We start from the raw sequence: 22,722 nt of genomic DNA, 5'->3' as shown, positions 1-22,722 counted from the left end.
CGTGAGTTTTCCTTCCTCTCTGTTGTTCTCCATAGTTCTTAATTTTTCACTCTCTCATTTCCCCCCGGAAAGTTTTATACAGTATTAGCAGATATGTAGACAGCCTGCTAGCTGCTAGCCCTGAGCTTTTCAGGGCAGCATCACAGTGGGTCTTAGAACAGGTTCTAAACTTTATTACCTTTTCTGCCTTAAAAATTATCCCAATTATCCAAAAACATGTTTTCAATAAAAAAATAATAGCTAGTTATTGTAGCCATTACACATTATACATTATTTTCTGATAGCAGCATTTGCATACTGTACAGCAGTAATAGTCTTTGCTGGTTAAGTTTAAATTTTAAAATTGTAAGAATCTAAAAGTGATGTGTGATGTTTCACCTCCTCTTTTAGCAAGGAACATCTAACAATGAAAGAAGTCATGAGTTTCCTTCCTGTCTGTCACTCTCCCTAGTTCTTTCTTTTTAACTCTCTGATTCCCCCAAGTAAACATTGAAAGTTTCATATTAGCAGGTCTATAGTTGCTATAATGGCTACAATTGCTAATTGTGTCACAATTGTCAAGCCTGACGAAATCTTTTCAGATATGGACAGACACAAGTAGTGTTTATATATTGCCATTATTATAGATTTTAATGATATTTGGCTGATAAATGATAAATATATAATGATTATTGTGTTGTGAAGTATTGATATTTACTGCATTAAAGTGACTAATGCAGGTTAGTATGCAAGCTGCTAGCTAGTCCATTGACTTGGTTGCATCCTATACCATGTACTACCTAAAACAGTACCCCCACCTTAAATGTTGTTATTGTGATGTGTATATAACAGAATGAAAATAGTCTCAGTAAACAGAGAAAAATATTTGTTGATACAAAGCTGACAATCTTAAGTTGAAATAGAAGAATCTGGGTGGCACGGTGGCTAAGTGGGTAGCACTGTCGCCTTACAGCAAGAAGGTCCTGGGTTCGATCCCCAGGTGGGGTGGTCCAGGTCCTTTCTGTGTGGAGTTTGCATGTTCTCCTTGTGTCTGAGTGGGTTTACTTCAGGTGCCACAATCCACAGACATGAATTGGAGATACTAAGTTGTCCATGACTGTGCTCGATATAACCTTGAGAACTGATGAATCTTGTGTAGTGAGTAACTACTGTTCCTGTCATGAATCTAACCAAAGAGTGTAAAACATGACTTTAAAATCCTAATAAACAAACAAATAGAAGAATCTAGTTTTCTTGACAAATGTCTGTCTGCACTATTATTCAACCCCCAGCCCAGTGATGCTTTTGGTGAACACTTGCTCTTTGTCTTGATAAACTCTAATAAAAATGTAATATAATTTTGATCCCCTGTGGAATTTACACCAATTTTTCAAATGCTTTCAGCTCATACCTACAACTTCTTTCTTTAGATCCCACCAAAGATTGTCTGTGGGATTTAAATCTGGAGACTGAGTAGATCCACTCCAGGATATTCCTGGTTTAATTCCTTATCCAAGTTTGGTTGATGTGGAAATGTGGTTGAGATCATTGTCTTGCAAGCAAGACCAGTTATGACCGAGTTTCAATTTCACCACAGAAGGCAGAACAGTCCTAATCAAAATAATTTGGTATTTTTGCGTATCCATGATGCCAGTCAAACATGATGCCCCACATCATCACTGACCCACCTAGTCAGTTTTAGTCCTGTTTCTGGTTTAAGCTGGCTCTCCAGAAGCATGACAGGTGAAGTGAATAACACTGATTATCTCTTCATAACGGCACCTGTTAGTGGGTGGGATATATTAGGCAGCAAGTGAACATTTTATCCTCAAAGTCGATGTGTTAGAAGCAGGAAAAATGGCTGAGTGTGAGGATTTGAGTGAGTTTTACAAGGGCCAAATTGTGATGGCTAGGCGACTGGGTCAGAGCATCTCCAAAACTGCAGCTCTTGTGGAGTGTTCCCGGTCTGCAGTGGTCAGTATCTATCAAAAGTGGTCCAAGGAAGGAACAGTGGTAAACCGGCGACAGGGTCATGGGCGGCCAAGGTTCATTGATGCTGGTCCGTGTGGTCCGATCCAACAGACGAGCTACTGTGGCTCAAATTGCTGAAGAAGTTAATGCTGGTTCTGATAGAAAGATATCAGACACACAGTGCATCACGTATGGGGCAGCAAAAGGAGGACCAACACAATATAAGGAAGGTGGTCATAATGTTATGCCTCATCGGTGTATATTGTACGTGAAACACTTTTGCACCTTATCTGACACTATTTATTTTAATAGGTAAAAAGCTACCTACTAAAATGCCAAAAAAAGTTCTGTGTATACAACATTGTGGACAAGAAGACGTTGGTCAAAAATAAAACCCATGTCTCTGACCCCCTCTAGTGGCTGGCTGAAGAAAAGCTTGCCCGTAGAGCACAAGCATTTTAAGTTAAAATTACATTTTTTAACACAACCCATTTGTTTTTGCTACTATCAAGCTTTGGCAGTAGTGGGATTTTTGTACTTGTATGAATCTTTATCATGCTAGCTTCTTAACAGTTAATTTTATGGACGATATGGGCACTTTTAGTGGTGACTGACAGCTAGAACAGAAAGTCTTGCTTCATTGGTGCAGATGCAATTTACATTACATTCTTTTTAATACATTTTACAAAATGTTCCAAATTTGTAGAAAATGGGATCTGTAGAAAATAAAATACTGTTGCTGTACATAAATTTATAAATTTATTTACTTACTTTAATATTTCCATAAAAAATTACACAAACTCGAGTTTTCCTGACGCACATTTAAACAAAACGTTAAACAATTTTAAACACTGGAACACACACATGCACATGAGAAATTTTTATTTTTATTTCCCGTCTTAAAATTCACATTTACTGAAATATACATCTTGATGTATTTTACATGTTCAATGTCACAGTGTGATTTTATGCTACATATAGAACAAAAACAGGATGAGCTACAGTGTCTGAAGTGATTCTGACAAAGTAATGACAAGATTTGTTTGTGCTTCTATTCATGAACAAGAAAACAGGATTGAGTGTGAATTTCATAGTCTGGGTAAACTAAAAAGTGACTATGTTGAATGAATGAATATACTGTACATATGGCCTGTAAACATATTTAATGTACATAATAACACATGTCCAGACATAAAGTGCAGTATGCTCAGTTTGTACCAGTTCGCCTGAGTAACCCATGGCTTGTCTCTTTATATGGAGGGTGAAACAAAAAGGTAAACAGAAATTCTTCTACTTGTTTTTCTCGGCTTTTGGAGGTACCATTTGATATGTGATGGTATACACTGTATATAAAGTGTGCACACATGTAGTATTAAAAAACTTTCTTTTCTAGCAAAGACTGAGCCTTTGGTGGATCCTACATTTATAACCAGTTATGAATACAGATATACAGTACATGTTACCTGCTTATTGTGGATTGTTTCAAAACAGTGTAGTTTAAGTATTCTGTTAACTTTTTGCTCTTATTTTGCTCCTTTCATAACTTTTTAAATCTGCTGCAGGCATCAAATGACATTTGAATGGGTATAATTGCCACATTTACCTATAAATCATCACTTCCCTATTATTACCTGTTATTTAAAAAGTATTTAAAACTGAAATATTTTCACATTCAGACCCTTTGTAGAAGCACCTTTGGGTAGCAATTACAGCTGCAAGTCTTACTTAGTACCTGTCTACAATCTTTACACACCTGGATTTGGGCAGTTTATCCCATTCTTCATGGCAGATTCTCTTAAGCTCTGTCAGAATATATGACAAAAACCACCACCATATATGTCACATGTAAGTCTGTCCACATGTGTTTGATGGGATTTGAGTAAAAGCTTTGGATAGGCAACTCAAACACAAAAAAGTGGAAGTCAGAGTGAGACTGAATGCACTCTGGTGCACTTTTTCCCAACAGTGACTTCCATCATTTACGGAGTGCTACAGGGATGGTTAAAATTTTTAGAAAGATCGCTGTGTTCTTTTTAACCTGCCAGAACAAGGTTCATCTTGCCCAGATGTCTAATTTAGCCAAATGATTTGTTGGAGATTTGGCAAAGAAGATTTAGGGTTGTGCTAGGCTTCTTCTATTTTAAAGATATTAAGACCAAATGCCTTCCCAAACTATGTCCAATAAACTATAATTGCAAAAGATTGACACCATTAGAGTTCTAGACACGCCTCAGCAATAAAGCAAAAAGGGTGAACCTGGCACAATAATAATTTGGTGAAGACATTTTAGTTTTTGATTGTTAATTATTTTATATTACATTACTCTAAAAATTTTTTTTAATTTATCACTTTAGATGATTAGGTGTAGATTAATGGGTAAAATGGAAATTCTAATCATTGTAAATTAATTCCACAACACAAAAGTGCACAACATGCCTGTATACTTTCTGAATTCACTGTAACTGGCAAATAATACTGTAGTTTTTAATTGCTCACAGCATTGTTTATTAACATAAACTGAAAACTGATTAAGTGAAAAGAATTAAATATGGTTTAAAACAGTAGCCAAGAGAAGAAAATGGACAGAAAAACAGAAAAGCATGAAAGAAAAAAATCACTGAAATATAAATGAGTCAAAAAAACAAAAAACAAAAACTGCAGTTCTCGTTATGCCTGATCTCCTCATTCTTTCAATTCTTCTTTGTTGCAGGGTAGTTGTAGGCTTGTGTGCAGACTGGATTAGGTTTTGGACTGTACATCTGCATTAAAGTTCACAGGCAAAGAGGTTTTTAGGCCTCTACACCTCCACCTGTCCCTGAGTAAGATGAGTCCTGAGCTGCTGTGCTGCATGAACAATTTTCTTCTGATGACCCAGGAGGTTTACTCCCAAAGCCTGTACTTCCCTGTAACATTGAGACCAGGAGAGAAAAAAGACAGAAAGAAAGGCAGAGAACGATTATTCTGAATAACAATTATTTAAATTGCGTTATGCATAATGCAATGTAACATTTTTATACCCCGGGAGAGCATGATTATCATAATTATCACTGGCTATCCCTAATGTTGCTTTCTTCTTTTGATCACATTGACACCAGCCAATCTGGCACTCGTAAACTTACAGAAAAGAGAATTTAGCGCTTCATATAATTTCAATTTCAGCCCTTCTAGAGATATTTCCAACATCATTGCTTACCAGCACTGTGTAATGACCTAAATAAATGAAAATGCTGTCAGAAGTATTTAGAGAAGTTAATGTAGTGCAACCGTTGCATTATGTATGCTAAGTGTACTTACTCCATAGTGAGCATGCTCACTCTCTCCAGGCTGTGCAGCTGTGCTCTCTCAAACTTGTCCCTGTAGCGGTCCATCCTCAGTGCAATTAGCCATTCACTGACTGTAGTCACTGATGATAGGTCTGTGGGTGTTGGGCTAAGCAGGGGCTGTGTGGGACTTAAAACATGTTATGGGAATATAGTGTGAGGCATCCAGCATGAATTATTTTGTTTACTTAAAAGCATTTTGCACTTTTTATAAGGATTATGTGTTAACTGATTAATTGAGTAATTAATTGAGCTCAGCTAAGACAAACATTCAGGTTCTGTAATGATGAAAGTGATATAAAACCCGGCAAATAGTGAGCTAGTTCAGTCACTATTTACTATCAAGAACAACAAGGCATATCATTGTGCAACTTCATAAACAAACACTGACAAACAGATGGGCTTTACTAATGAGTACACTGACTTTTTACATGGTGCTGTCATACATCTGTTCCTCAAATTTCTGCCCTGCTGAATCTGCTTTGGTCAATTGTAGTCTTTGTTAATGTAAAGTGAAAATGTCTAAGTGTCACAACAAATCAGTCACATAAGTGCTCCGGAGCGTAGTATATAAAAATACCTGTTATTAGTCAGAGCCCTCACTAAAGTTAAGGCAAAATACTTCTGGAGGCAACACCAGTGCAAACCTGAAGGTCTGGATCAGCATAAATTGGGTTTTCATTGACAAGAAGCTGAGTGGGCTGACTCCTGCAGTTCCAGTGTAATAAATTTACAATGCCACATCACACCATGGTAGATTACACTTTTAAATCTGTGATCCCACATTTAGTAGTTCTTTTCTTGTTCTGTACCTAAATATCCACAGTAAATTTGCCTATCCTTCCTGACCAGGGACCAAAAATGCCAAAGCAGGCCAAATGAGAAAGAGAAGAGAAAGAGTGCAGACTGTTGGTTGGTCAAATGCAAGAATCACCACTGGAATGCCTCTATTTGCGTGTGTTCCTTTGTGCACTTGGAGGAAGGCAATAACACATTTGATAGCTCTGGATTTAAATTCATACAGTATTGTACTGTAGGGTCTGATGCAATGGTTTAAATGCAATGAGTGCTGATCTTAGCCTCATCCATCACTTTAGTTGAAAGGCTTAACTGAACAGTAGAGACTGTTATACCAGCTCCATTATTTAAAAATTAAATGTTTTTACCACTAGCATACTTTACTGCTGTGCCACTTGAGAAGCCGGCTTGAATACTTGCCCACCCCCATATTGCAGGTGTTACATCTATCCTGTTAAAATTGTTACATAAAATCAAACACACTTACTGTGCCCAGTGTAGATATAAAATATCTGTACAAGTATTATTATGTATAAATAGACCTACGCTAAAACACACCAGCCACTCCAGCACTGCAAATTTAAACTGCCTGCACGAGTCCAATGTTATGTAAATTACTAAAGAACAGAGCAGGAGTTTGTAGTGCTTGTCGTACCGAGCATACTCAGCCTTAAGAGAGGCAGGGTGTCGTATGAGACGGTCCAACGAGGAGAGAAGAGCATCAAATTTGGGCCGGTCTTGCCTATCAGCCTGCCAACACTGTAGCATCAGAGCGTGCAGTGCAGGAGGGCAACCGGTAGGAGCAGGAAGACGATACTGGTCAACAACTGCCTTCATTACCTAGAGATAAAGAGAAAAAAGTAAATTAAAATTATATTATAATTAATGTCAGCTAGCATAACAGTTGACTTGTATAGCATTGATTGAGGCTCTATGAAAATTTGAACAACTAACTCTCACTAACCACTGTAATATAAATGGACACATACGCCACATGAATCATGCAGCTATAGTGGTGTTCCATGTCCTCTGGCCTGGGGCCTTTTATGACCTTATTTATCCCAATGTGCACTAAAAAATATGCACTAACATGCTTATGCTTCCAAAAAGCCTGAATCAAATAACATCATCAAAGTAGTCTTGGCAGACACAGATTTACTCATCACTACAAACACATTACATTTTTATACAAAGCACATTACAATACTTTAATTTTAAAACTATAATATTATGACACTATACCTAATTAGACATTGTTATTTAAATTGGTGTTTTATAAAGGTATGGTGAAAGTAAAATAATATGGGAAACACCCTCATGTATTTGGAAAATATGTATAAGCAGATTTAAGGCAAAAGGCAGCACTGGATCTACAGGGACGTTGCATCTTTCCTCAGCAAGTTTCACTTATGTCCATTTCGGTTTACTTTGTGGACTCCAGTTACCTCCGAATTTCCAAAAACATGATAGTCTGTAGATTTCATTTAATTTTATTAATTGCTTTATCCTGGTCAAGGTCACATTACGACCCACAGCAGATACTGTACATTGTATTGATAGAAACATGCAAACAGTTGAAAAGAAAAACTACAACCCTGGAAATCCCAAAGAAGTCTTATCTGAAGTCATAATGATAACCACATTATGTCTAAACCTAAAGTCTTTCACATGTCTTTATTAAACATGTTAATAAATATTTTAGATTTTAGTGTCCAGGGGCATACATATTTTGTCTTGTTCTAATGCCAGCAAAGCATCATTTCAGGAAAGCATCATACTTAAGGCTGCTTTTCTGGCTTAAACCTAAGCAATTTTTTCTTTGACTGATACATTTTTTGTCAAGAGTGTTAGGATAGTGGTTCATCACCTGATTAACTAACGTTTAGTAATTCAACAAGGCCATGACCCAAAAGACAAAATAAATGAACAATAAAACAAACACTTTACCTCCTGGTTGCTCATGTCCCAGTATGGCCGTTCTCCATATGACATAACCTCCCACATAAGGATCCCAAAGCTCCACACATCACTAGCTGAGCTAAATTTGCGATTCTGGAAAGCCTCTGGTGCTGTCCACCTTATAGGAATCTTACTTCCCTAAGATTTACAAGATGGAGTAGAAGAGACAGGTTAAATAAGAGATTTACATTTATAAGTTTACAGTTTATAAATTAGCTTATATAAACACAGACATACATTTTGGACTTAAATCCAAAATCATACTTTTCTGGCTGTAGTTTAATTGAACTGAACGCACCGATGATGCAGTGTAAGTAGGCATGTTGTGATCCAAGTCCTTCATGATACGTGACAGCCCGAAATCTGAAATCTTACAAACCAGGTTTGAGTTGACCAGAACGTTGCGAGCTGCCAGGTCACGGTGCACAAAGTTCCTCTCTGAAAGGTAACGCATTCCTGCTCCAACACCTCTCACCATTCCTACCAGCTGCAGTACACTAAACTGATCCTCATTCTCCTGCATAAGAACAGAAAGAAAAGGTGATGGGGGTTAAAATAAAACGATGCAAAATGTGTGATTTATTTAAGTGGTTTATCTATACATTATTATTTATAGTTTATTTATACTGGTATCTATACTCTACCAAAACCTTTTTTACAAATAGCATGGTAATTTTTTTTAGTTCTTTTGAGAATTTACTGGAAATCTGGCTACATCTCAAACAGTAAATATAAGAACAATTTCGCTATTTGTGTTTTTTTATCTATTAATGACATAATATGTCATAAATACAACCAATCACTGACTCAGTGTGTCTGCTGGATGCTAAAATGCTTTTAAGCTCCTGGTAAACGTGTGACTCTTTCCTGCACAGGTGACATCATACTATTCAGTATCTGTTCATACTGCAAATGTTTTCAAAACAGATAACAACAACATGAACTCACTTCACTTTAATTTAATTTCACCTACCTTTAATTCATTCTGATCAGCTATCAGCATGCAGCATATACATATGAAATTTGTTGAGGGGGCCCCAAATTTTTTTTTGCACTGGGGCCCATGAGCTCCTAGTTCCTAGCTCCTGGTGCTATCTAAAGCGTCAGTCCAAAACCTTACAGTGTTATATTGAGTTAAGGTGACTGCAAAAGCCACAGCATATTATTTACATAATCATTTACATAATTTTCATGCTCATCAAGCAGTTTAGTAACCCTGTGGTTAGGGTTGTCATTCTATGGATTAAGGATGTCCTTCTGGAAAAAAACGATGTAAGAAATCCATCATATTTATCGGTTGGCTGATAGTTAGAATAACTGTGTTGATTTGTGGTAATCCTTTTCTTAAAAGTGACAAGCTGATTCAAACCATCAGCAACATTTCTTTCAGCATTTAAATTTATTCAAATCAAATTACAGTTATCACAAAACACCTTGCAAGCAATTGAGAGTTAGGGGCCTTGCTCAGGGGGCCAACAGTGGTAACTTGAACCAGCAACTTTATGATCGCTAGTGTAATATCTTTACCATTAAGGTACCACTGATACCCCCTTTCTGTAGGGGTCAAGCATTCAGGCCTGTACAATTCTCTTGGTGTATTACACACCATATACTTTCCTATTTGTAAAGAATACAATTAAGGATGACTCACCAGATCACTTTTTCCACATCTTAGTGGAGCTTTTACTCCATCTTAATCCAACGCTGGACTTTAGTTCATTACATGATGTAAATTATTTAACTGTATTATGCAGTACAATTGTGTTGAAGCATCTACACTTCCACAACACAGCTTCCTGACTCATTTATTTAGTTATTAAGACACAAGTCTGAACAAACATTCATTCGCTGTGTGAATATGTTTGAGTGCTATCTTCGAATACTAATCTTAATCTAATATATTTCAAAATTGTGTAATATGTAGATGATAAAAGAGAGAATATCTAAATCTGAGGTATGTTTAGGCATCAGTTTGCAGATCCTTGTCAGACAAATGAACAAAATACAGTATGATGTACCAACAAAAAAACATAAAGATGAAATTTCTCCCTCCTACCCTGAGAAACGCATCCAGAGGACCATTCTCCATGAACTCAGTAATGATGCGCTCAGGAGGAGTTTGCGTGATCACACCCTCAAGCTTCAGCACGTTGGGGTGGTCGAACTGGCCCAGAACTCCTGCCTCAGTGAGAAAAACTCCTCTCTCACGCTCTGTGACTCCCCAGCGCAGAGTCTTCACCACTACAAGCACTTCTCTACGACCCATGGGTCTGTATCGGCCCTGAGACACCTCTCCAAACTGAGCTGAAGAGAGAGAGAGAGGCTGATTAAGCACAGATATAGACCACAGTGGAAATATACATCATATGGCTAAAAGTATGTGCTTAAACATAAGCTAAAATAAAGTGGGGTCACTTTTACATTTAACCAAACAGGAAATTCATGTTTCTTGTGTGCCCTGTGGGACCACCCTGCAGCCGATTCAGCGTTGTGCTAGGCTGACCCAAGATAAACAGCACTGAAGGCAGAGCTATGACAGGATTTGAGGAAGGACTGAGAAGTCTTGAGAAGACAAGGAAGAACAAGAATAAGCTAGATTAACAACATTACAACGTGGATGCATTATCAGTGGCTAGTCTGCTACAAACCACACAAGACTGAGGGTACTGGAGAAAGCTGACCCATCTGTTCATCCAACCATCGCAAAGCTTTGAGGGCGTAATGACGTAACATGACACAACAGCCCATTAATGTTTTGTTGATGTAATATATTACACATACAGTGTATCACAGAAGTGAGTACACCCCTCACATTTCTGCAGATATTTAAGTATATCTTTTCACTGACAAAATGACACTTTGACACAATGAAAAGTAGTCTGTGTGCAGCTTATATAACAGTGTAAATTTATTCTTCCCTCAAAATAACTCAATATACAGCCATTAATGTCTAAACCACCGGCAACAAAAGTGAGTACACCCCTAAGAGACTACACCCCTAAATGTCCAAATTGAGCACTGCTTGTCATTTTCCCTCCAAAATGTCATGTGATTTGTTAGTGTTACTAGGTCTCAGGTGTGCATAGGGAGCAGGTGTGTTCAATTTAGTAGTTCAGCTCTCACACTCTCTCATACTGGTCACTGAAAGTTCCAACATGGCACCTCATGGCAAAGAACTCTCTGAGGATCTTAAAAGACGAATTGTTGCGCTACATGAAGATGGCCAAGGCTTCAAGAAGATTGCCAACACCCTGAAACTGAGCTGCAGCACAGTGGCCAAGATCATCCAGCGTTTTAAAAGAGCAGGGTCCACTCAGAACAGACCTCGCGTTGGTCGTCCAAAGAAGCTGAGTGCACGTGCTCAGCGTCACATCCAACTGCTGTCTTTGAAAGATAGGCGCAGGAGTGCTGTCAGCATTGCTGCAGAGATTGAAAAGGTGGGGGGTCAGCCTGTCAGTGCTCAGACCATACGCCGCACACTACATCAAATTGGTCTGCATGGCTGTCACCCCAGAAGGAAGCCTCTTCTGAAGTCTCTACACAAGAAAGCCCTCAAACAGTTTGCTGAAGACATGTCAACAAAGGACATGGATTACTGGAACCATGTCCTATGGTCTGATGAGACCAAGATTAATTTGTTTGGTTCAGATGGTCTCAAGCATGTGTGGCGGCAATCAGGTGAGGAGTACAAAGATAAGTGTGTCATGCCTACAGTCAAGCATGGTGGTGGGAATGCCATGGTCTGGGGCTGCATGAGTGCAGCAGGTGTTGGGGAGTTACATTTCATTGAGGGACACATGAACTCCAATATGTACTGTGAAATACTGAAGCAGAGCATGATCCCCTCCCTCCGGAAACTGGGTCGCAGGGCAGTGTTCCAGCATGATAATGACCCCAAACACACCTCTAAGACGACCACTGCTTTATTGAAGAGGCTGAGGGTAAAGGTGATGGACTGGCCAAGCATGTCTCCAGACCTAAACCCAATAGAACATCTTTGGGGCATCCTCAAGCGGAAGGTGGAGGAGCGCAAAGTCTCGAATATCCGCCAGCTCCGTGATGTCATCATGGAGGAGTGGAAAAGCATTCCAGTGGCAACCTGTGAAGCTCTGGTAAACTCCATGCCCAGGAGAGTTAAGGCAGTTCTGGGAAATAATGGTGGCCACACAAAATATTGACACTTCAGGAACTTTCACTAAGGGGTGTACTCACTTTTGTTGCCGGTGGTTTAGACATTAATGGCTGTATATTGAGTTATTTTGAGGGAAGAATAAATTTACACTGTTATATAAGCTGCACACAGACTACTTTTCATTGTGTCAAAGTGTCATTTTGTCAGTGTTGTCCCATGAAAAGATATACTTAAATATCTGCAGAAATGTGAGGGGTGTACTCACTTTTGTGATACACTGTATATGACTAAATTTGAGTTAGTAAATACAAAGATATGACAATCCTCTCATCCATCTCTCAACTTACCAGCACCAATGACTTCCTCAATCTTAAGGTGAGCAGGGTCAATTTCTCTGGCGAATTCTTTGACAGCTTCACTTGGGTCCTCATATGTGGAAGGGTCTACATAATACTTCACACCAGCTAAAAAAAAACAAAGAACAGACGTGATAGCATCTAGTAGTACAGAGCATATTGCACAGCTTGAAGAACAGTCAAACACTGACATCTTTGTATTTCTGAGTAGTTGCAAAATTTTATTGGTTATTGGTATCACTGTGAGTCGCTGGGTAGCACAAGAGGGTCCTGGGTTCGATTCCCAGGTGCAGCGAATAGAAACAGTAAATTCTTTACCAGCCCTAAATGTCTAATTAATATGCAATGTTGTGTATTGTGTCTGGTATGTAAAATGTAAATTCTAAATTCAGATCTTATGAACAAAAATGTGAATGCATATGTTGTTGAAACCAAATGTGGTAATGTGTTTATGAATTGTCCTGTATAGAAAATGCTCTAAAAAGTATTCTGTAATGAAAACAAAAAAGTAGATGTATAACTATAATTGATATTAGTCAGTACAACCATGTACACTATTTGGTCAAAAGTATTTGGACACCTGACTATGAGCTTGTTGGACATCCCATTTAAAAAACAAATAGTATTATTAAAATATAGCAACCTCTGTGTGATCTGTTCAGCTATAACGATGGCCATTCTTCTCAAAAGGCTACTTACAAGACTTTAAAGTATGTCTGTAAGAATTTGTGCATAACCAGTCAAAAGAGTATTAGTATGGCTTGGCACTGATGTTGGTCAAGAAAGCCTTAATCAATGTTCCAGTTCATTCCTGAGCTGTTTATGTCACTGGAGTTTCTTTAAACCAAGTTGTTCTTCATATCTTTATAGAGCTTGCTTTGTGGAAGTTGGAAGCATAGAATTCCCTTTATATAACTGATTTATTACACCTGTTAGCAACTGTTGTGGCTGAAACACATTAATTCAGTAATAAGAAGTTTCCTAATACTTTTGTCCATATAGTGTAGGTGATAGACTCACCCACTCTTATGTGCACATTTATGTGCATACTCACCTCGGTTGCTTATATATCTTTGAAGTCGGTCACTGTAATGGCTCTCTCTCCTTTTACTAGTAAAGAAAAAGCAAGCAAGACTAAGAATTCATTTTTATTTAAAATTTATCATTATTGTTTATTTCATGTATTTATCAATATACCTATTTGATCTTTTTAAAGGTTGATTTACATATTTGCTTTATGGAATATGTACCTATGAATAAGTACATTACCGATACACTTACGTCCTGAAGACAAACACCACAATAACTGCTGCCACAACTAATAGAAATGCTGATCCACCCATCACAGATCCCACGAGCAGAGGAAGCCGGCTTTGAATCTGCCTCGACCGTTCCTCTACAGAGATAAAAATCATGATGATATATAGTAATGTAGATAAATGCATTAATAAAACAAATGTCAAAAAAGTTTGGACAGTAGACAAATAAAAACAGAAAGCATCTCCAGAATTAGGCTTGTGGGTCACCTTAATGAGTCATGCCTTAAGAGTCTATATTTATCTATCTGTCTTTCTCTTTGTCTGTCTGTTTGTCTATCTGACCTGCCCATGTTAACTCCATGGTTTTAAACTAACAGAATACTAATTCTAAAGTGCTAATAAATGTAACCTCAATTGATTACAATATTATAAAATGTGATTTCCTGTAGTTATTTGATAATTTCATGCATGTTAATGCCCATAAAATGCCATTTTATATGTCTAAATCTTTGGTTGGACAGTTGAAAGTTTAGTGTTATGTTGGTGATGAGTGCATATGCTCTACCCATAGCTAGAGTGCTGAAGTAGGTGAGATGGCTGTAAGGACCGTAGCCTCTTTCGTTGCGGGCACGGATCTGAAAGGCGTAAATTGAGCCTGGGATCAAAGCAGTGACTGTCACCGTGTTGGTCTCACTGAACACACTCATTGCACTGTTCTCATCAGAGCTCTGCAAAGGAAAAGGAAAATGTTTTACTATATGTTTCTATTGTAAAAAAAAACAAAATCTAAAAAGTATTCATTCAAAAAAATTAAAGGGTGTGCACCAATGTCTCAATGTAGAAAAGTAATTACATTGTTGGAGTGTTTGTTCATTTAATTTAATCTTGTTACCCTGCATTTATGATAAATTCTCTATGCACAAAAGAGGCTGTGACCCTATTAATATAATGTAACAGTCTCAGGTATTACTACTGCCATGAGGGCGGCACGGTGGCTAAGTGGGTAGCACTGTCGCGTCACAGCAAAAAGGTCCTGCGTTTGATCCCCAGATGGAGCGGTCCAGGTCCTTTCTGTGTGGAGTTTGCATGTTCTCCCCGTGTCTGCGTGGGTTTACTCCGGGTGCTCCGGTTTCCTCCCACAGTCCAAAGACGTGCAAGTGAGATGAATTGGAGATGCAAAATTGTCCATGACTGTGTTCGATATAACCTTATGAACTGATGAACCTTGTGTAATGAGTAACTACCGTTCCTGTCATGAATGTAACCAAAGTGTAAAACATGACGTTAAAATCCTAATAAACAAACAAACTACTGCCATTACACATAAATTTGTACACATTACCACTTGATAACTTAGTGACAAATGTAGTGATATGGACCTTGTCATAGTATCTGAGCTGGTACTCTATGATGTCCCCGTTGGGCCGATCTGGTTGAGGCCAAGACAGAGTAATTGAGTCTGAAGTTCTGCTTAACTGATGCAGTATAGGAACCTCAGAAGGTACTAAGATACAGAGAGAGGAGACTGTTATTATAACAATAACTGAATGGTGGCAGCAATAAAACTGTCAAAATATAAAAATAGTATTTCTCTTGCTTCACTACTGGGGACAGCAGAATATGGTAGTGCCATTTGCCTCTTTGTCACTGCATATTTGTCTACCATTATCTGGCTTAAAAATAAGATAATGCGGACAAGACAGATTTTTAAGGGAGAATGTCTGGTTTTTAGTCTGTGACCTGAAGCAAAATTAAGCTGAGCAATAAGACATCAAGTCCACTCTAAATGACATAAGAAACAAGATGAACATTTTTAAGTCGTCTAGTCAAAGTCTCCACTTCAAGGCCACCGTGGCTAAAGCTTAGATTGCCGTTTGTTAAATTGGTTGCCATTTTTAAGCTTTAAAAAGCAAAACCTGTTTTTAAATTTGGGGGCAATGTCTTTTTTTATGTGTGATATGGATGCTGCGTATTTTGATTCCTTAGTAAATGAAATGGTCATTTAAAAAACGTTTTTTTCATGTTCTTGTTTTGTTTAAAAGTTTGTATAAAATGCAACAATGAAGAAATAAGAAGGAAACAAATACTTTTCTATGTGACTCTTTGTACTTTGTGATCCTTTCTCGGTTAAGAGGAACAGATGAGCAGTTCAGATACTGTTCTGTTGGATGGGATTGTACATGTCTGGCAATAACACAGGAACTGCAGGAGACTCTCTCTGGTCCTTATGTTTCAAATGACTCATCCTTTCAATGTTGAGGAAGAAAAAAACCCTCACAAAGTTGTCAGTGATTTACACCAGTCTCAGCCGTGTTTACTTCCCACCTATTCCCAGACCCCAGAGTTTTAGCTTTGTTTTTGCACCTGTTTTCAGTTCTGTTGATTACATTAATTTGATGTACATGTTTGGTGTTTGTAATTGCCTTGTTTCTCCCTACTTGAGCGCTCTTGTGTTTGCAGACCGGTAGGAGATATATGTGAGCACTAAATGAGCCTTATTCTAACATAAGTATTCTACTGCTCTGTGTCCTGACCACAGTTTTGTGAATACTCTGCCTTGATATTTCGGATTGTCTTTGATAACCTGTTTGCGAGTTCAACCAACCTTGTTTTGTTCTTGACCATGTCTATTGCCTCTCCAAGTCTCTAGTCCTAAGTTAGTAGTAGTAGTAGTAAGTTAGTAGTCCCTTAAACAATCATGTGAAACGTGGGGAAGCAATATAAGAGTTCTGGTAGAAAAGTGCAGTAATAAAGAAATAATGCAACAATGAAGACATATCAGAGATTTCAGAGAGAAGCAACACTGAGATTGTAAAAAACATGGAATCCCTGGGTATAAATAATAGGGGGGGGGCGGTCGGTCTTTTGTTTTTAAACTTTCTGCAAGCTGCCATGTCGATTAACCTCTTTTTCTTTCTGCTGTCTTGAGCTTCATATGAGCTGACAGGATATCGTGACCTGAAGCCACTTGAGTCCAGAAAGCCAGAGAGGGGAAATGATGAGACAGAGACAAAGAGGCAAACAGATTATGGGTAGTAAAGACAGAGAGGAGGGAAATACAGGCAAAACTAATAGCTGGAAGAAACAAAGAACAACCAAAGAATAACCATGTCTTGCAGAAGCACAAACTAACAAACAAATATGACTGTTAAAGAAATCTGGAGGCAATGGCGAAAAGAACACATAGATGATGTTAAAAATGTCATTTTCTTTGTGTGTGTTGGGTAAAGGGTGCACAGATTTACTATGTACAACTGTCTTAATGAAAACACATTCAAAGAAGGTGGAGAAAAACGGTCACCGTGCCACCCTACAGTACTCTTCATCACCATCAAAACATCAGTTAAAGAAATCGTTTAAAATGATGTTTTTTTCCCATCAGATACAGTTCCAGAGCCTTACAACTTCATATTTGTGAATTATTATATACTTTAGGTTAAGTTATTTACACTAAGGGCTAAATATTTATAATAGCAATCCCCCCTGCCTACCCCCTCCCCTTGGGTAAGATGCAGTCCTCCAAAACGTCTGTTGTTTGTTGACCACAATCATTTATCAGGCCAAGATAAGACACCATTCAAAACAATTATTTATACACAATTATTTTTGCATTAATCCATATTAAGACAATACGATCATTTCATTTCTCTTACCAGATTGGCTGGTTGTGAAGTTGATACTAGCAAACTGTGGTGGGAAAGGACTGAGAGCAGATACATCATTCATAGCTTGAACCTGCCAATCAACAAAATAAAAAACAGATAAAGTTCCCAGTCTTATGAAATAAAGATCAATATCTGAACTCAAACAGAGCAACACGAGACATGATAGTGTCATACAAATGTCATACTAAGTACCTTCCTGGATAAATTGCACATTTTGCTAGAGAACAAATAATTTTATGACACTGTAAATCCCTGCTTTGTTTGTAGTGATACATAAAAGAAACTAAATCAATGACAATAAGAAAAAATTAAAATAACAATGTAATATTGTGAAAATAAGATGGTATACTTGTATAAGCATGTGCCTCTCTAAAATCCCAATATACGACACAGTGTCAATGGTACCTTTACACATATGAAGGTCATCCATGCCTTAAGCACTGATGCACGCTTATACCATGACAGATGTTGGCTTTTGCCCCTTTCACTGATTATAGTCTGAATGGTCTTTTACATTTTGGCACGGAGACATCCGTTTTTCCCCAAAACAAGCTGAACCGTGGACACACCTGACCACAGCACATGTTTCTTGTAGTCCATCTGATTTAAGCTCAGGCTCAGAGACCCCACAAGATTTCAAATTACATACAGAGTTTCAAATTGCATTTTTTTAATGCAGCACAGGTGGACTGTGTTAGATGACAATGGTTTTCTGAAGTACTCCAAAGCCCATATTTTATGGCTATATTTATTACAGTAGCATGACGATTTCTCATGCAATCCATCTGAGAGCTCAGTGGTTTCTGGCTTTGGCCGACACAAACTAAGATATTTCCAGATTCCCTGCATATTAATAACTTAATAGTGTAAAAATAAGATGGTATATAAACAAAAAACCAGAGGCCTTCAAAAAGAACAGTAATAAATTAATTATATAAAAATCTGGGTTAAAAACAATAAAAAAGAGTACTTACTTGTATAAGATAAGTGACTCGTGTAAGCAGATTGCTGAGAGTGACTTTTGTTTGTTTTAGGCCACTTTGAGCAGGCGTGTATTTGATCATTTCACCACACCAGGAGCAGGTACTGGATTGAGTGTGTGTGACAGAGGGGCATATGCGACACACCACGGCATAAAACACTTCATTCCGACCTCCCAGGTCCAGCGGTGGCTTCCAGCGTAGAGACACTCCACCCTCTGAGCTCTCGTACTCCCAGGAAAGAGACTGAGGGGCTGAGGGGGGGCCTGATGAGAAAGATATATATTACTTAATCTTAACACTGTTTGTTTTAGTCCCTAAATAAGGACCTGCTTACATTGTCTGTTAACATATTTTATTTTATTATACTTTATATAATGAAATTATTAGGAGCTATAAAGTAATGTGAATTAGTGGCAAATTAAAAAAACTTTAATAAAAACTGCATTCAGTTCATCACCACTTTCCCATGTTTTGCACAAAATCTTGTTTTCAAAGCTAACATGACACACTAAGAATTTTATGTGTTATATACAGTAACTGACACAAAATGTATTTACATAAAATAATACGTATTAAATGTAATACTAATATGTTCCTCACTTGTACAGGCAGTGGTGTTGGCGTCACTGGGTGCCCGGTAGAATCCGCTACGACACTCGCACACTTTTGAACCTTCGAAGCTGGTTCTGCTGTTTGATGGACACTCGCTACAAGGAACCGAACCCACAATGGCTTTATAGAAGCCAACCGCACAGCCTAAGGACAGAAGGAAGGGGGTGTTGGACTGACTTGTACATACCTTTAAAAACGCTACATCTTTTATTTTAAATACAACGCAGAGTACATATAAAACTGTCTCTTAATATTTTTACTATCTCCATTGTGGGCGGCACGGTGGCTAAGTGGGTAGCACTGTCACCTCACAGCAAGAAGGTCCTGGGTTCGATCCCCAGGTGGGGCGGTCCGGGTCCTTTCTGTGTCGAGTTTGCATGTTCTCCAGGTGTCCACGTGGGTTTCCTCCGGGTGCTCCGGTTTCCTCCCACAGTCCAAAGACATGGAATGGTGAATTGGAGACACTAAATTGTCCAACACTGTGTTTGATATAACCTTGTGAACTGATGAACCTTGTGTAATGAGTAACTACCGTTCCTGTCATGAATGTAACCAAAGTGTAAAACATGACATTAAAATCCCAATAAAACAAAAACAATCTCCATTGTTTTAGGATTAAATAAAGCAAGAGTTTCCAATAAAGATTGATTTATTGGACACATTACACCTAATAAAACCAATCCAGGGACCAGATATTGCGTGGAACATTCTAAGATACTGTAAAAAGCAACAGTCTCAGTATCGCTGTGTATTAACAAATCTGCCAGAATGACCACACACACAACAAAATCACTTTTGAAGTTTGTAAGGATTTGTCTAGATTGTCCCTTGAGTCATGATCTTGTTTCCACTTACTGTTTGTTGGACCCTGTCCCCTCCTCCCCCGTGCTTTATGTCACTTGTTCACAGCTGAGTGGCCAATGCATCAGTATGACCTGAATGTGTCACATCTGTTTCCCTGCACTCTTCTTCTCATTTTTCTTTTCTTTCTCCACATTCCTCCACTATCTCCAAACTTTCTGTAGAATTTCCTGCAACTCTAGGAATTTATGTCTATAAGGTCTCTTGTCTTTCTCCAGCACTTTCCCTCAGCGCTTGGCAATGTCTATCTATCTATCTGAAGCGTTTCAGTCTCTCTTTCTCTCTCACGCACATACACACATTGGTCACAAAGCAGCACTTGAGCAACCAATAAAAACAACATTACCCAGCTCCACACATATAGATACATATTTGGTGACCAAGGGCTAAGATGCTGATGCTGCAGCTGGTAGAGATGATTGTGTTAAGAGTTCCAGGTATAGACTCTGGACCCTCTGGTATTCTGAATGATTTCCTTCAGCTGCTCGTCATTCGTCTGCATATTTGATTTAGCATAGTTTTTATGCCGTATGCCCTCCCTGCCACAAGCCTTCTATTTATCCAGGCTTGGGACCAGCACTAAGTGTGCCCTGATTTGTGCTATCTTCATGTAACGCCATGCACATTTTGTATTTGTTAGCCCAGCCCAGGATTCGAACCCCCAGGACAAGCATTGCTGTTACCAGCAGTGTGGCTCTTACCATTACACCACACAAGCTCACCTCTGATGCCCTACACTTTTAAAATAAAATTTAATAAAGAGTTTATTTATTTTGTTCAGTATGTATGTGATGTGGCCCTGTAAAATAAATCTTCAAAATGATATTTGTCTTATATTTATCTATTTATTTTTATTAATGTAACAGCTAACCATGGCAGTAATGTTATATACACTGATCAGCCATAACATTAAAACCACCTCCTTGTTTCTACACTCACTGTCCATTTTATCAGCTCCACTTACCATATAGAAGCACTTTGTAGTTCTACAATTACTGACTGTAGTCCATCTGTTTCTCTACATACTTTTTAGCCTGCTTTTACCCTGTTCTTCAATGGTCAGAACTCTCCCAGGACCCCCACAGAGCAGGTATTATTTAAGTGGTGGATGATTCTCAGCACTGCAGTGACACTGACATGGTGGTGGTGTGTTAGTGTGTGTTGTGCTGGTATGAGTGGATCAGACACAGCAGCGCTGCTGGAGTTTTTAAATATCAAGTCCACTCACTGTCCACTCTATTAGACACTCCTACCTAGTTGGTCCACCTTGTAGATGTAAAGTCAGAGATGATCGCTCATCTATTGCTGCTGTTTGAGTTGGTCATCTTCTAGACCTTTATCAGTGGTCACAGGACGCTGCCCATGGGGTGCTGTTGGCTGGATATTTTTGGTTGGTGGACTATTCTCAGTCCAGCAGTGACAGTGAGGTGTTTAAAAACTCCATCAGCATTGCTATGTCTGATCCACTCATACCAGCACAACACACACTAACACACCACCACCATGTCAGTGTCACTGCAGTGCTGAGAATGACCCACCACCTAAATAATACCTGCTCTGTGGTGGTCCTGGGAGAGTTCTGACCATTAAAGAACAGCATGAAAGGGGGCTAACAAAGCATGCAGAGAAACAGATGGACTACAGTCAGTAATTGTAGAACTACAAAGTGCTTCTATATGGTAAGTGGAGCTGATAAAATGGACAGTGAGGGCAGAAACAAGGAGGTGGTTTGATGAATCAGTGAATATGGCTGATCAGTGTAATGTGCACTAGTGACACCCCCCCCCCCCCCCACACACACACAAAGGACATTGCAGATGGTCTGTTCTCTCTGTAAACAAATCTATAACCCTTCCTCCCCAAAACTCCTCTGTCCCTCTGCACATAGACAATATATTCTGTCCATCAAACTGTGATTTTAATGACAGTGACAGGGGCTCAGGATTTGATTTAAAGCCATGCTAGCACAACCATGACATACACCATGCTAACGCTCTACTGTTGCAGACCAAATGTGACACATCTCAGTGTGCCAGAAAACCGAGTCTGAGCTCAGAAACCAATTTAAGTGCCTGAGATGATTTCACAAGATTTTACAACCAGTATGGTGGTAATTCACTGTTTTTCAGTTGTAATATAGTAAAAAATCACTAAGAGCTTGCTTCGTGCACAGTGTCACACAACCATGATGGAACGCTTGCCACAAAGTTGGTAGCAATTACATTATTTTACATGGTTGATTTTTTACACCTTTTGACAATAGGTGTGGCTGAAACATTTAAGTTTATTTATTTGAAGGGATTTACATACTTTTGGCTATATAATGGTAATGCTAGTGTGATGTTTGGCATGTTGATAGATGTAACAGGTGTAATATACTAATGTTATAACAATCTCATAATTAGGAATATACAATAAATGTGTGTATATTAATGGTTGCTAACATATCATTTATGCAGTGTTTTTTTTCTTAAAAGCGACTTTACTGTGGCTTTGCCCAACTTACCAAGACAGGCGGATGCATTTTTATTTGGCTCATATCCTGCATTACACGTGCACCCTCCTACAGGCACCATCCAATCCCCCTCTGCATTACAGTGTATCCGAGGAGCAGTGCCACCCTGTGATTGGCTGTGAGGTACGCAAGTCCCCGTCACTGGCACCAGAGCCGTCGGCTCAGCCCCTGAAGCTGTGGCCAGATAAGAGGCGAGGTATAGAGTCGTTGCTGGACAGCGGCGGTAAAATATTGACACACCCATGAGTGATATGCAGGCTCCACTGTCCACTATGGCCAGCACAAACCTAAGAAAAAATGTGAAGTGATGTG

At 38.7% G+C, this 22,722-nt stretch overlaps 1 protein-coding gene across 1 annotated transcript in view; it reads right to left on the bottom strand.

Moving 5' to 3' along the window:
- Nucleotides 1-4,509: 4,509 nt before the first annotated feature.
- ephb6 (eph receptor B6) overlaps nt 4,510-22,722 on the bottom strand; it is a 39,773-nt gene continuing 21,560 nt past the window's right edge. The window contains exons 5-19 of the mRNA XM_062991774.1: nt 22,402-22,697; nt 19,023-19,178; nt 18,414-18,685; nt 17,428-17,509; nt 15,154-15,278; nt 14,340-14,502; nt 13,797-13,911; nt 13,570-13,625; nt 12,507-12,623; nt 10,084-10,331; nt 8,326-8,544; nt 8,016-8,165; nt 6,724-6,908; nt 5,245-5,400; nt 4,510-4,853 (exon numbers count right to left, since the gene is read on the bottom strand). Of these exons, the coding sequence (XP_062847844.1) occupies nt 4,748-4,853; nt 5,245-5,400; nt 6,724-6,908; nt 8,016-8,165; nt 8,326-8,544; nt 10,084-10,331; nt 12,507-12,623; nt 13,570-13,625; nt 13,797-13,911; nt 14,340-14,502; nt 15,154-15,278; nt 17,428-17,509; nt 18,414-18,685; nt 19,023-19,178; nt 22,402-22,697 (2,446 nt within the window). The 3' untranslated portion in view covers nt 4,510-4,747. The remainder of the gene's footprint in view (nt 4,854-5,244; nt 5,401-6,723; nt 6,909-8,015; nt 8,166-8,325; nt 8,545-10,083; nt 10,332-12,506; nt 12,624-13,569; nt 13,626-13,796; nt 13,912-14,339; nt 14,503-15,153; nt 15,279-17,427; nt 17,510-18,413; nt 18,686-19,022; nt 19,179-22,401; nt 22,698-22,722) is intronic.

The sequence above is a fragment of the Trichomycterus rosablanca genome, chromosome 3, assembly GCF_030014385.1.
Source record: "Trichomycterus rosablanca isolate fTriRos1 chromosome 3, fTriRos1.hap1, whole genome shotgun sequence".
Classification (NCBI taxonomy): Eukaryota; Metazoa; Chordata; class Actinopteri; order Siluriformes; family Trichomycteridae; genus Trichomycterus; species Trichomycterus rosablanca.
This window is presented reverse-complemented; position numbering and strand designations above follow the sequence as displayed.